Below are 14254 nucleotides of genomic sequence, written 5' to 3'. Positions count from 1 at the left end.
CGGCCGTTTGACACCCCCGCTTTAGAGAGCAGTTTTTTCAAAAATGGGATAGGCTTTCCTGTCTCAGCAGAGGGTTGGACTAGATGACCTCCAAGGACATTTCCAACTCTGATATTCTGGGTTTTTTTTTGTTTTTTGGAATTCTGTTATAATATGGCTCTTCTCTTGTGGTCCCTCCCTCCCAGAGCCCAGGGGCTTCCCACCACAGTTGGAGGGAGACCACCAGAATTGCTTGCTTGCTCCATTTTCCTGTTGTCCCCCATCAGCTCTCTCCTTTGATGGTGCGTACGCTGACCCAGTGGCATCGCCCTGGTTGCCCTCTCAAACCTTGGCAGCCACTCAGCAAGGGAGGATCCACCGGAACACCTCTGAACAGTGTGCGAGTGGACTGTAGTTCTCCACAGCTCCAGGGAGTAACACAAGATTCAACTCGACATCACCACCACCTTGTAAGTTGGAGACCTGGGTGGGTTTGGGAGGAATGCACACACAGAAAGTGACAGAATAGAATAGAATAGAATAGGAATCGAATCGAATCGAATCGAAAAGAAAAGGAATAGAATAGAATAGAATAGAACAGAACAGAATAGAATAGAAAAGGAATAGAATATAATAATAATAATAATAATAATAATAATAATAATAATAATAATAATAGCAAATTTGTCAATGCCAATGGTGTTCAAGTGGTGCTCCAGTTGTTTTGGGATTGCGCCCAAGGAGCCTATGAGCAAGGGTAGTACCAATAGTCATAGGCTCCTTGGGTGCAATCCCAAAACAACTGGAGCACCACTTGAACACCATTGGCATTGACAAATTCGCTATTAGTCAATTGCAAAAGGCGGCCTTATTAGGAACTGCTTCCATCCTGCGACGATACCTGTAATACCATCAAACATCCACATCTGCCTATCCCAGGTCCTGGGTAAGGACTCGATAGGTAGACAAAATGCCAAATCCAGTCTGAACATCTGGCTGACTGTGCGATGATCGATAATAATAATAATAATAATAATAATAATAATTGGAGGAAATACCATAAAGGCAATCAACACCTGGGCAATCCCAGTCATTAGGTACACAGCTGGAATAGTGGACTGGACTCAAGCAGAACTAAAAGCAATGGATAGGAGACCAGAAAAATAATGACAATGAATCATGCCCTTCATCCACGCAGTGACATTGACAGACTTTATCTACCAAGGCAAATAGGTGGGCGTGGAATGCTACAAGTACATCAGATGGTGGAAGAAGAAATAATGGCTTTGGAAGAATATCTGAAGAACAATGATGAAGATACACTGAAATTAGTATATCAGGAAGGCTTACTGACTACTGGAGAGACCAAACTGGCCTACAAGAAAGACCAAATGAAAAACAGAATAGAGGCATGGGAAGACAAAGCACTACATGGCCAATACATTAAAAAAAATAGCTGGGAAAGCAGATATTAACAAGACCTGGCAATGGCTAAGAGCAGGAAAATTGAAGAAAGAGACCGAGGGACTAATTGTAAGCTGTTGCAAGAAGATTGCACAGACTGACTACAAGCAGCGGCATGACAAAGTAGCAACAATGGTGCATTGGAAGATCTGCAAAAAATATCATTTGCCTGTAAGCAAAAACTGGTGGGATCATAAAATAGAGAAAGTCATAGAAAATGATAAAATTAAACTGCTCTGGGACTTCAGAATGCAAACAGACAAGCACCTGCAACATAACACCCCAGACTTAACAATTGTCGATAAGAAAGACAAAAAAGTCTGGTAGTGGACGTGGCAGTGCCTGGAGATAGCAGAATAGAAGAGAAAGAACTGGAGAAGATAACAAAATACAAAGACCTACAAATAGAAATAGAAAGACTGTGGCAAAAGCAAGCAAGGGTAGTACCAATAGTCATAGGCTCCTTGGGTGCAATCCCAAAACAACTGGAGCACCACTTGAACACCATTGGCATTGACAAATTCGCTATTAGTCAATTGCAAAAGGCGGCCTTACTAGGAACTGCTTCCATCCTGCGACGATATCTGTAATACCATCAAACATCCACATCTGCCTATCCCAGGTCCTGGGTAAGGACTCGATAGGTAGACAAAATGCCAAATCCAGTCTGAACATCTGGCTGACTGTGCGATGATTGATAATAATAATAATAATAGTAAAGTTGGAAGGGACCTTGGAGGTCATCTAGTCCAACCCCCTGCTTGGGCAGGAAACCCTACACCATTTCGGACAAATGGCTGTCCAGTCTCTTCTTAAAAACTTCCAGGGTTGGAGCATTTACGCTTCTGGAGGCAGGCTGTTCCACTGATTAATTGTTCTCACTGTCAGGAAGTTTCTCCTTAGTTCTAGGTTGCTTCTCTCCTTGATTAGTTTCCACCCGTTGCTTCTTGTCCTGCCTTCAGGTGCTTTGGAAAATAGCTTAATTCCCTCTTCTTTATGGCAGCCCCTGAGATATTGGAATACTGGAATAGAATAGAAAAGGAATAGAATAGAATAGAATAGAATAGAATAGAATAGAATAGAATAGAATAGAATAGAATAGAACAGAACAGAACAGAATAGAATAGAATAGAAAATATGGAATGGAATAGAATGGAACGGAGTGGAGCAGAGCAGAACAGAGCAGAATAGAAAATATGGAATGGAATGGAATGGAATGGAATAGAATAGAATAGAATAGAATAGAATAGAATAGAATAGAATAGAATAGAATAGAAAATTGAATGGAATGGAGAATAGAATAGAATAGAATAGAATAGAATATTGAATGGAATGGAGAATAGAATAGAATAGAATAGAAAATAGAATAGAATAGAATAGAAAATAGAATAAAATAGAATAGAATAGAATAGAATAGAATATTGAATGGAATGGAGAATAGAATAGAATAGGAATAGAATAGAATAGAATAGAAAATATGGAATGGAATCGAACAAAACAGAACGGAGAGGAGCAGAGCAAAACAGAAAATATGGAATGGAATGGAATGGAATGGAATAGAACAGAACAGATGGTGGACAATGGAAGGATTTATACTCCTTGCAGACAGCTGGTCATTTTGCCTTCTTTTAGAGAGGCATTGCGGCCACCTGGAGGCTTATCTGTGTCCTTGTGGGACTTTCTTATTATTCATTCATCCAGTTTATCATAACCGGTTTGCCAGACTCAACAAAAAATATTAGGTATCGCTTCTGCCAAACCAGTGTGAACCGGCTGAATCCCACCACTGTCTGAGGGCTGCCCCAAAGAAGAGGCGGGGTCAACATATTCTCCAAAGCACCAGAAGGCAGGACAAGAAACAATGGGTGGTAAATGACCGAGGAGAGAAGCAACCTGGAACTAAGGAGAAACTTCCTAACAGGGAGGACAATTAACCAGTGGTTTAATTAGGTTTTAGTATTAGCCTTTTAGCCTACGCCTTCTTTTGAAGATCAAGAAACAATTTTTGAGAGAGTTGGTTCTATCGCAGAAACAGGATCCAGCTGCGGTGAGAAGAACAGGATTTCTCTCTCTCTCTCTCTCTCTCTCTCTCTCTCTCTCTCTCTCACACACACACACACACACACACACACACACACACACACACTGTCATGGTTCTGACAAATGAAACTCTTCAAAAGAACTTTGAGGCATTGTTTACCTTAAAGAATCTTTATTTTGAGTACCGTATATGCCGCCGTATTAGGCGACCCGGCGTATAAGATGACCCCGTCTTTATAGCCGGGCCGCATTCCTAGAACGTTGTCTTATACGCCGGAAACTACCAGTATTTCCGGCGTATAAGACGACTCGGCGTATAAGACGACCACCGTCTTTGCTGCCGATTTCAGAGCTCGCGGAAGTCGTCTTATACGCCAGCATTTACGGTAGCATAATATCGGCACGGCATAATCGAAGCTGAAAACTGAATTCCCCTCGCCTGAGCACATAGTATCCAAGAACAATTCCCTCCTTCAATTAACAGTCATAAATCACATTCCCCAATCAGCGTGAAGCGTCGGCCTCCTCTCCAGTTCTCCGGCCCGCCAATTCCTTATCAGCTCCGGTTACAATAATCTCATGCTAGGTTTGGTGTTGTTATGTCTAGCTAGACTCTCGTTCTCATCCCCCTTCGCAGCTTCATCTAACTCTAAAAGCAAAAAGTAAAAGATGGCTACATTTTCCTCTGTTGTCAATGCAAAAACATCCATTTGACACACGCACACCCCTCTCACTTCCCTGGGTGTAGAATATCAAAATTTGGATGTACTTACCTCCTTTCCCAGTGACTGTTGAGCACAAGACTCAAAATTCCCTTTACTACCTTTTCTCCAAATGGGCAAGGTGCAGAAAACCCACCTGCAGAGAAAAGGGATCTGTGGCCAGCATAGTGCCAGCATAGTGAAGGCCTACCCAGGCCAGATTGATCAGATTAACTTTGGAGTCCCTTTGTGGTCGCCAAATTGTCAAGCTAATCCGTTTGGGTCTGTTCTTTCTCCATAACTGGGAGTAGCCGCGGTAAGTGAAAATCAAGACCCAAGGAAAGCTGCTTATGAAATGGAGGTTCTGTTTATTTCCCATTAACAGCAACAGGGGTGCTCTTGGGGGCAGCTAGCGAATTTATTTATTTGTTTATTTTTGAGTGAATTTTTATGTTTCTGAGTTCTTTGTTATCGCTATGTGAATATGTGTTCTTTCAGTGTTCTTTGGGCTGTACACAATACTCTAATTGCTGTTACAGGTTTTCCTTTTGTTGTGTACGATGTTGTCGCTCTTGTCGCTGATCCTTGGGGCAAAGGGAAATGTAATTATAGGTGTTTTTATTTTTGTAATTCAGTCCTAGGCTGTGTAATCAGTTTCAGTCCTTTATATAGTCGGCCCGGGAAATATTTTATTCTGGGGTGTGGGTTCTGTTTACATTATTTCCCCCCCTTTGAGTCAGAGTCATTTCTTTCAATGGGCCCAAACTAGCCTTTTCATCAACCAAACAATAGGGCTGCCTTCAGAATTCCCCAGTTAAAACTGTAAAGTGTCCCAAAAGATGCAAACCTGGCTAGCAAAGGAGCAAATGCAACCTGCAGTGAGTCTCTGTGTGTTTGTGTGTGTGTGTTTGTGTGCGTGTGACTTTTGTCCCATGTAACAAAACAAAGCTTTCATTGCATACCAAAGATTTTTATTGCTAGATTTGTTGATTTCCGATACAGCCATCCCATATCATATATATACCAAATCCCTGATCCTTGCACCCAAGAGAAAGACTGCACCCTTCCCGAATAAATGGCTTTTTTGTGTGTCGCACTCCTTCCTAGGGACGCCTTCTTCCTCGATAGCCAGGTTTTCCAAGGCTTCTTGGAGGCCCAAGCGTGCTCCAGGTCCGAAGGAGACCCCACAGAAGGAACAGCCTCCCCGTTGGAGTTTAGTAACCTGCACCCGTAGAGACAAAAATGGGGTTAGGGGCGGCAAGGTTAAAGTGGCAGCAAGTGAAATTTTTATTCCTTTTATTTATTCATTCATTTTTATCCTTAGTAGAGACGCCTCGTCTGTGACCTGAATACTTTCGTTCGATACCACTAAAAAAAGAAAAATGAGAAAACTAAGAAAAATGCAGCATGGCTGCATCAAGAACAATCACAACCTGGATGACTGAGCATCATAGACATTTGGTCCATGTCTGAAACTATCTTGGTTTTCCAGCAGCCCCAGATAATGGCCGAGGTGCTATCGGGGTCATTTGAACCAGGGGTCCTAAAACTGTGGGGTGCAGCCCACTACAGGTCCATAACCTATTCACAAGTGGGCCACATGAGTGACTGGCATGCGCATGTGTGCCTCTAAAGCAGTGGTTCTCAACCTTTTTAATGCCACGACCCCCAACTGGTCGTATGTCAAGGACTACTCAACCGGTCGTAAGTCGAGGACTACTCAACTGGTGCAGCACCATTTGCAGAATGGGACTTTTGGCGGGCTCAGCAGGGCAGAGACAGCCTGGACAATTCCTATTGGCTTTCGAAAGCCAATAGAATAAAAGGGAGCAGCACAGCTAAGGAAAAGGGGAAAAAAATGGCGGACTGCATTGTTTGGCGACCCCTGTGAAATGATCGTTCGACCCCAAATGGGGTCCCGACCCACAGGTTGAGAACCACTGATCTAAAGCCCCACTCATGTAAGCCTCGCAGATGCTCATAGCAATACTTGTTCAAGCATCATGTGTGTTCCTGACGCCACTCACGTGAGTGTCATGGCACTTGGGGTCCCACTCGCATGAGTGTCACAGGTGCTTGGGACCTCACGTGAGGGGGGGCTTACTCTTGTGAGTGTTGTGGGTGCTTGCAACCCCACTCATGTGAGTACTTGGGGCCTCACTAGCGTGAACGCCATGGCTACTCTCGGCTCCAGTCACACGAGCAATGGGTGCTCATGCGTGACTGTCCGTGCATATACTTGCACCTCCCATGCAACCATCCCCTTTCCCTCCCACTCCTTCCCAACCCAGAACAGTTGGGGAGCTATGCTCTGATCCCCATGTTCTCCACTCTTCCAGCCTCTTACCGCTCAGGGCCTCACAGTTGAACCGGCTGGAAACACCGTAGGACTCCAATCTGATGGCGACCCCCTTTAGGGTCTTCTGGTGGTGGGTCACAACGAACGTCTCGTACGGCGGGATGAGAACTTCCATTTGGTGCGGGTAGTACGAGAGGTCATAAATGGGCACTCCGTGACAGGTCTTGATGGAGAAGAAGGTGTCCTGGCCAAAGTTTTGGGCCTGCTCTTTGACCAAAGACGAGGAAGCGAACTGCCCGAAGCGGACAAACTGTTTCGAGTGGACTTTGAAATGGATCCCATTTACCCCGCGGAAGACCTCATAGCATTTGCCTATGATTTTCCTAGCCTGAACAAACCTGGTTAGGAGGAAGAAGTAGTCCTTGAAAGGAAAATGAGTGTAAGAATATTTGGATTTCCCGGCAGTGCGGACGGCGTCGGTGAAATCACGGTACAGGTCTCCACCGATTGTGTAAGCCACAACTGCAGTGCCGTAGATGGGATTGATGTTGGCCACACTTGGTCCAAGTTTGGCCCAGTGCCATCTAGCCGCATTCCAGATCAACATATATTTCATCGGGACGGGAATGTATCCTGGCATCTGCACCTTGAACTCCTTCTTGTAATAGCAGTTAATATACTGGTCATCCACGCAATGCTTGGACATGTCGAGGGGAATCTTTTTGAGACACGACACCTGTGCGGTAAAAGAGAAGGTGGGGAAGGACACAAAGGAGAGAAAAGAGGCCAATGCTGGGTGAAACCGGGCTGGCCCAGGTGCCTTCTTCAACCCCCAAAAGAGCAGAGGGAGGACGGAGTCCCTGTGGATTTTACTCCGCTCTTCGTTATCAACTCTAGGGGGCGCTGCTCATCTCCATTTCTAGGCCATTGAGCCCATGGTGTCCGAAGACATTTCCGTGGTCATGAAGTCACGGAGCGCTGTCGCATTCCCACCAAAGTGGTACCTATTTATCTACTCGCATTTGCGTGTTTTCAAACTGCTAGGTTATGAGGAGCTGAGACGAGGACGGGAGCTCGCCCCATCTTGTGATGCTCGGGTCTCAAACGAAATTGTTTACGTTCCCCCAAGTGCTCCCAATCCCCCTGAGCTTTTCAGATAGTCCTGCAACATACAGAATTACAATGTCGGCCATAATCATGAGGTTGACCATAACAAACGAAGCAATGTTGTCCTTCCACATGTTGCAGGGATACCTGAAAAGCTCGAGAGGGTTTTCAAGACAGACACTTTCAACCCCAAACTACACTAAGGCGGAACTTGTCCGCCTCAAGGATAAAACCCCTGGGACACAAACCGAGGAATGTGATATATGCGGTATGATGCGATGAGACACAGATCCGTACAGTGGAGACTCAAAACAACCACTTCACAAACGCACGGCGCCACACAGAAGAACAAAGATATCAGGACAAAATTCAACCGTCCGCCTTCATTTCACGGACAAATCTCACTCTTTTGAAGATGACAAAAGTCGTATTCTGAGCACAGAGAGGACCATGGGTTCGAAGGAGGGTTAAAGAGGCCATCTACATTAAGATTGAACGGCCCCCTCTCGACAGAGGGGGAGGGATGTGAGACCACCCATCTCCTGTCTACAACACGGTCCTTTCAGCAGTTCTAAGAAGGCTCCACACCCATTTGCACTATTGAGGTGACCCTGAAGTTACAGATAAACCCTCAAATGGCCTCAACGACTCTCAGAAAGAGCACTAAGGACCAGAGGACTGCCGGGAATACAATCCTTCCACCCCCCACCATTCGGTCAGAACCGAAGGAGCTTCTCTGATGAGAAGCGAGACATCTTCAAGGAAAAAGAAAGTCACAACCAAGATTTTAACAGCAGGAAGTGGTGGTTTTTTTCGTCAAGCGGAGAGGGGAGGACTGCCACCTGCCTGTCGGGCAAACCCTCCCCATTTGAAGAGGTGGACGCTCCCCCGGCTGAAGCTGCTCCCTTTGTACCTGCAAAGGTCCTACGAAGAATCCAATCAGACACAAGACCTGGACCGTCTGGATGGTCGGGGTCTTCATGCTGACTCCTGAGGAAAGATAAAACAAGGAGAAGCCACAGTTGCGTGTAAACTCCACCGAGAACAGACATGTTAAACTCGCGACGTCACGTGACGTCGCGCAACGTATCGGGACGGGTTTGCCAGTGCCGGCAATGTGGTGGGCGCGGCTTCCAGATGACGCATCCGGCCCGCGGGTTGGCAGTTTGACACCCCTGTCCTCGAATCTTAATAAAATGTTGATCCAGTTAAGTCCTACCAATAAAGGAGAATCTTTGTAAGCTGAGGGTTGAAACGAGGGAGTCTCTGAGTTTGGTTCTTTTCTGGAAGACGTTTCATGACCCAACTAGGTGACGTGATCAGTGCGGGAAGGGACTGGGGTTTGTGAAGTGGAGGAAGGGGGAGGAGGTGCAGGAAGAGGAGAATTATGGGGTCCTTGGTGCTCTCTGAGCTCGGTGGTTTCCTTACAGACGTTTCATGACCCAGCTTGGTAACATCATCAGTGCTAGAAGGGAGTTGGGATTTTAGAGAGGAGGGGGAGGAGGAGGAGGAGGAGGAGGAGAACGACAACTGTGGCGTCCTTGGTGCTCTCTGAGCTTGGTGGCTTTCTTGCATGACCAAACTCGGGAACATCATCAGTCCTGATCCTCCTCTCCAGAAATCCTCCTCCCTTCAGCACTGACGACGTTCCCTAGTTGGGTCATGAAATGTCTGCAGGGAAAGCACCCAGCTCAGAGAGCACCAAGGACGCCACAGTCCTTCCTCTCCTCCTCCTCCTCCCCCTCCCTCCTCCTCCTCCCCCTCCCTCCTCCTCCCCCTCCCTCCTCCTCCCCTTCTCCATTCCCTTCTATCACTGATGATGTTTCCTAGTTGGGTCATGAAATGTCTGCAAGGAAACAGACATTTTCAGATCAGAGACCACAAAGCCCCCCCTCCTCCTCCTCCCCCCTCCCTCTCCCCCTCCCCTCCTCCTCCTCCCCACTCCCTCTCCCCCTCCCCTCCTCCTCCTCCTCCCTTCTAGCACTGATGATGTTCCCTAGTTGGGTCATGAAATGTCTGCAAGTAAACCACCCAGCTCAGAGAGCACCAAGGACCCCACAGTCCTTCCTCCTCCTTCCTCCTCCTCCTCCATCCTTCTCCTCCCCCTCCCTCCTTCTCCCCCTCCCTCTTCCCCCTCCTCCTCCACCAACCCCCTCCCTTCTCCCCCCCCCTAGTTATAAAGTTATAACTAGAAGCGAGCCCGGGTTTGCTAAAACCAGATCAGGCCAAACCGATCTTATTTCATTCCTTGACAAAGCGACTAAATGAGGAGAAGAGGAAGCGACGGATGGAAACTCCTCAAGGAGAGAAGGCAACCTGGAATTAAGAAGAAACTGCCACACAGGGAGGACCATTAACCCATGGAACAGTCTGCCTCCAGAAGTTGTGGGTGCTCCATCCCTGGAGGTTTTAAAGGAGAGATTGGACAGCCCCCTGTCTGAAATGGGACAGGGTCTCCTCTTTGAGCAGGGGGTTGGACTAGATGACCTCCCGGGTCCCTTCCAACTCTCTGATTCTATAAGGATCTCCTGTTGGAGTAGGGGTTGGACTAGAAGATCTCCACGGCCCCTTCCAACTCTGTCATTCTATCATTCTATAAGGGCCTCCCGTTTCAGCAGGGAGGTCAGACTGGATGACCTCTGAGGTCCCTCCCAACTCTGTCATTCTATCATTCTGTAAGGGTCTCCTGCTTGAGCAGGGGGCTGGAGAAGATCTCCACGGCCCCTTCCAACTCTGTCATTCTATCATTCTATAAGGGTCTCCTGCTTCAGCAGCGAGGTCAGACTAGAAGACCTCCAGGGTCCCTCTCTGATTCTATGATTCTTTAATTCCGCTCCCCTTTTATTATATTTACACAGTACCCCAACAGCCAAGCTCTTATCATTAACCGTCGCTCCCAGCCCTAAAATCGGGTGGATCAGTCCCTTTACATTCCCTGTTTTCTTACTGGGAACGTCTAAGGAAGCTCCTGCGATTATTCTCGCATCCCGGTATTTAGTAACTAATTAATAAACAGGTGAAAAGGGCACAGATGTGATTATTGATACGCCCCAGGAGTGATAAGTGATCGAACGGGGGCTGAAGGAACTCTCCGGCTGTTGCAAATATTTGCAAGAGGAGTGCAAAACAAGAGAACAAAATAAGGAGGGAATATCCACGTCGGTCTACTTTTTTTGGGAGGGAGGGAAATCTGCATGTTGGGCCCCATGAGGGTCTCCCCGAAAAACCGGCTTAAAGGTTTCGCACTGTTTCCCCCCCCCCCACTTACAAATCTTTTCGTTCCTTCTTTGGGGAAGGGGGGGAGAAATGGGTGCTTCCCCAGCCATCTCAGAACCGCCTACAAAGTCCTTTTTACACACGCGTTACCCTGCGTTGTTCTAGCTCAGGGTTGAGGTGTGGGGTCCTCCCTGCTCTCTGAGTTGGGTGCTTTCCTTGAAGACGTTTCCGGACCCAGCTAGGGAACATCATCAGGGCTAGAAGGGATTTGGAAGAGAACAGACCTGGAAGGGGCCGTGGAGATCTTCTCCAACCTCCTGCTCAAGCAGAAGACCCTTACAGAATGATGGAATGACAGACTTGGAAGGGACTGTGCAGATCTTCTCCAACCCTCTACTTGAGCAGGCGAGCCTGACGGAATCGTGGGATGACAGAGCAGGAAGGGACCTCAGAGATCATCTAGTCCAACCGCCTGCTCAGGCAGGAGACCCTTACAGAATCATAGAGCTGGAAGGGACCTTGAGGTCATCTAGTCCAATCCCTGCTCAAGCAGGAGATCCTTATAAAATCATAGAGTTGGAAGGGACCTTGGAGGTCATCTAGTCCAATCCCTGCTCAGGCAGGAGAAACTTATGGAATCATAGAGTTGGAAGGGACCTTGGAGGTCATCCAGTCCAATCCTTGCTCAAGCAGGAGAAACTTATAGAATCATAGAGTTGGAAGGGACCTTGGAGGTCATCTAGTCCAACCCCTGGTCAGCAGGAGAAACTTATAGAATCATAGAGTTGGAAGGAACCTTGGAGGTCATCTAGTCCAACCCCTGCTCAAGCAGGAGACCCTTATAGAATGATAGAATGACAGAGTTGGAAGGGATCTTGGAGGTCATCTAGTCCAATCCCTGCTCAGGCAGGAGAAACTTATAGAATCATAGAGTTGGAAGGGACCTTGGAGGTCATCCAGTCCAATCCTTGCTCAAGCAGGAGAAACTTATAGAATCATAGAGTTGGAAGGGACCTTGGAGGTCATCTAGTCCAACCCCTGGTCAGCAGGAGAAACTTATAGAATCATAGAGTTGGAAGGAACCTTGGAGGTCATCTAGTCCAACCCCTGCTCAAGCAGGAGACCCTTATAGAATGATAGAATGACAGAGTTGGAAGGGACCTCAGAGGTCATCTACTCCAACCCCTGCTCAAGCAGGAGATCTTTATAAAATCATTGTTGGAAGGGACCTCAGAGGTCATCTACTGCAAACCCTGCTCAAGCAGGAGATCTTTATAAAATCATTGAGTTGGAAGGGACCTCAGAGGTCATCTAGTCCAACCCCTGCTCAAGCAGGAGATCCTTAGAGAATCATAGAGTTGGAAGGGAAATTGGAGGTCATCTAGTCCAACCCCTTGCTCAAGGAGGAGACCCTTACAGAATGATAGAATGACAGAGTTGGAAGGGACCTCAGAGGTCATCTACTCCAACCCCTGCTCAAGCAGGAGATCTTTATAAAATCATACAGTTGGAAGTGACCTTGGAGGTCATCTAGTCCAACCCCTTGCTCAAGCAGGAGAAACGTATAGAATCATAGAGTTGGAAGGGACCTCAGAGGTCTTCTAGTCCAGCCCCCTGCTCAAACAGACTCCCTATACCATTTCAGACAGGTGGCTGTCTCCAGTGTTGGAGCAGCCACAACGTCTGGTGGCAAGCAGTTCCACAAGTTAAGCATCCTCACCGTCAAGGAATTTCTCTTTAATTCCAGGTTGCTTCTCTCCTTGAGGAGTTTCCATCTGCTGCTTCTTGTCCTGCCTTCAGGAGGAGCCTTCTTACAAGCCTTGGGGGAACCCCCAAATTCAAACCAAGACTGTCTCCCCTTCTTTCTGAATTTTTTATCCCCATCTTGAGGAATGGAGAGGGGGCAACTTTCCCAATTTTATTTGTGTTTTTTTGGGGGGGGGGATAAATTTCTAGGGCACCCAACTCACCTACGCAGCTCTGGGCTTTTTGCAACAGCACAATCAAGCAATCCAAACAGCCGAATAAAAGCACAGATTAAAACAACAGATTTGAAACTGATATTTCTTGCTGCATTTCTCCCGAACCCACCCCTGGTCTCCAACTTACAAGGTTGTGGTGATGTCGAGTGGAACCTTGCGCAACTCTCTTACTCTCTGCAGGATTGTGGTCGCCTTGCCATGAAGTGGCTTCTTAAGAAGTGTTTCGGTGGCCCCTCCCTGGCTGAGCAGCTGCCAATGGTGGAGAGGGCAACCCGGGCGAGGCCATTGGGGCAGGAAGGGCACCGTCCAAGAAGAAAAGGGATGGGGGGGGAACAAGGGGAGGAGGGAGCAAGCGAGCAAGTCTGGTGTCAACACCCCCCCCCAGCTCTGGTGGGAAACCCCTGGAGGGAGGGGCCACCTGTGAAACCAAGCAGGAAGAAAAAAATGAAGAATGGAATTTGGAATATGGAATATAGAAAATAGAAAATTAGAATAGAATAGAATAGAATAGAATAGAATAGAATAGAATAGAATAGAATAGAATAGAATAGAAAATATGGAATGGAATGGAATGGAATGGAATTGAATGGAATAGAATAGAATAGAACAGAACAGAATAGAATGGAACTGTCAGAATCCAATTATATTTCATCTTTAAATTATCAAATATAGAAACTCCCAATTCTGCCTTCTCTGGATTCTGCCATAAGAGGGAGAGAAGGGGGAGACCAAAGGGGCTTTATGGCCCTCACTTCCTTCTTTACACTTCAAAGAGCTGAATGCTGAATGTGTGTTTATTGTAACCTCGAAGCGTTAACATACCAAAGGAGGGTAGTTGCCTTTCATTTAGTTATCTGAAGTCCCCATGCAGACGGAAGAAAGAAGAAAGGGGGTGGAATTGTGATACTTGAAACTATCACTGGAAGGGGGGTTGATTGGGTGGGACTACTGGGGAACCCCTTAAAACCTTGAATGGAAGAGCTTGAACCCCAAGTCCTGTCTAATGTAAGGACCCACCCCACTTTGCATCTTAAGAAGACAAAACTCTTGGAATAATTCTTCCAACAGGAATCCTTTATTAAGAGAAAATGGTTGCAGGCATGCTAGACAGGACTTGGGGTTCAAGCTCTTCCATTCAAGGTTTTAAGGGTTCCCCAGTAGTCCCACCCAATCAACCCCCCTTCCAGTGATAGTTTCAAGTATCACAATTCCACCCCCTTTCTTCTTTCTTCCGGGAACAGAATGTTTCTTACAGGAACAGAATGGAATAGAAAGCTTGGAATAAAATAGAAGAGAAGAGAATTAATAGAATAGAACAGAACAGAATTGAAATAAGAATAGAATAGAGAAGAGAGAAGAGAATTAAAAATAGAATAGAATAAAAATAAAAATAGAATAGAAGAGGAGAGAAGAGAATTAAGAATAGAATAAAATAGAATAGAAATATAGACTAGAATAGGAATAGG

General features: G+C 46.5%; 1 protein-coding gene across 1 annotated transcript; it reads right to left on the bottom strand.

The window, feature by feature from the left end:
- Positions 1 to 5138: 5138 nt before the first annotated feature.
- Positions 5139 to 13034, bottom strand: LOC120301118 (erythroblast NAD(P)(+)--arginine ADP-ribosyltransferase-like). The gene is made up of 4 exons (XM_039327823.1): positions 12916 to 13034; positions 8504 to 8580; positions 6532 to 7219; positions 5139 to 5406 (listed from the first exon to the last, which is right to left on the bottom strand). The coding sequence occupies exons 2-4, from the start codon at positions 8570 to 8572 to the stop codon at positions 5399 to 5401; spliced, it is 765 nt and encodes a 254-aa protein (XP_039183757.1). The 5' UTR covers positions 8573 to 8580; positions 12916 to 13034; the 3' UTR covers positions 5139 to 5398.
- Positions 13035 to 14254: the final 1220 nt, after the last annotated feature.

Source organism: Crotalus tigris, unplaced genomic scaffold (genome assembly GCF_016545835.1).
Source record: "Crotalus tigris isolate CLP2741 ecotype Arizona unplaced genomic scaffold, ASM1654583v1 scf7180000024368.101380, whole genome shotgun sequence".
NCBI classification, from domain to species: Eukaryota; Metazoa; Chordata; class Lepidosauria; order Squamata; family Viperidae; genus Crotalus; species Crotalus tigris.
Note: the sequence above shows the minus strand (reverse complement) of the source record. Positions and strands in the feature narration are given on the sequence as shown.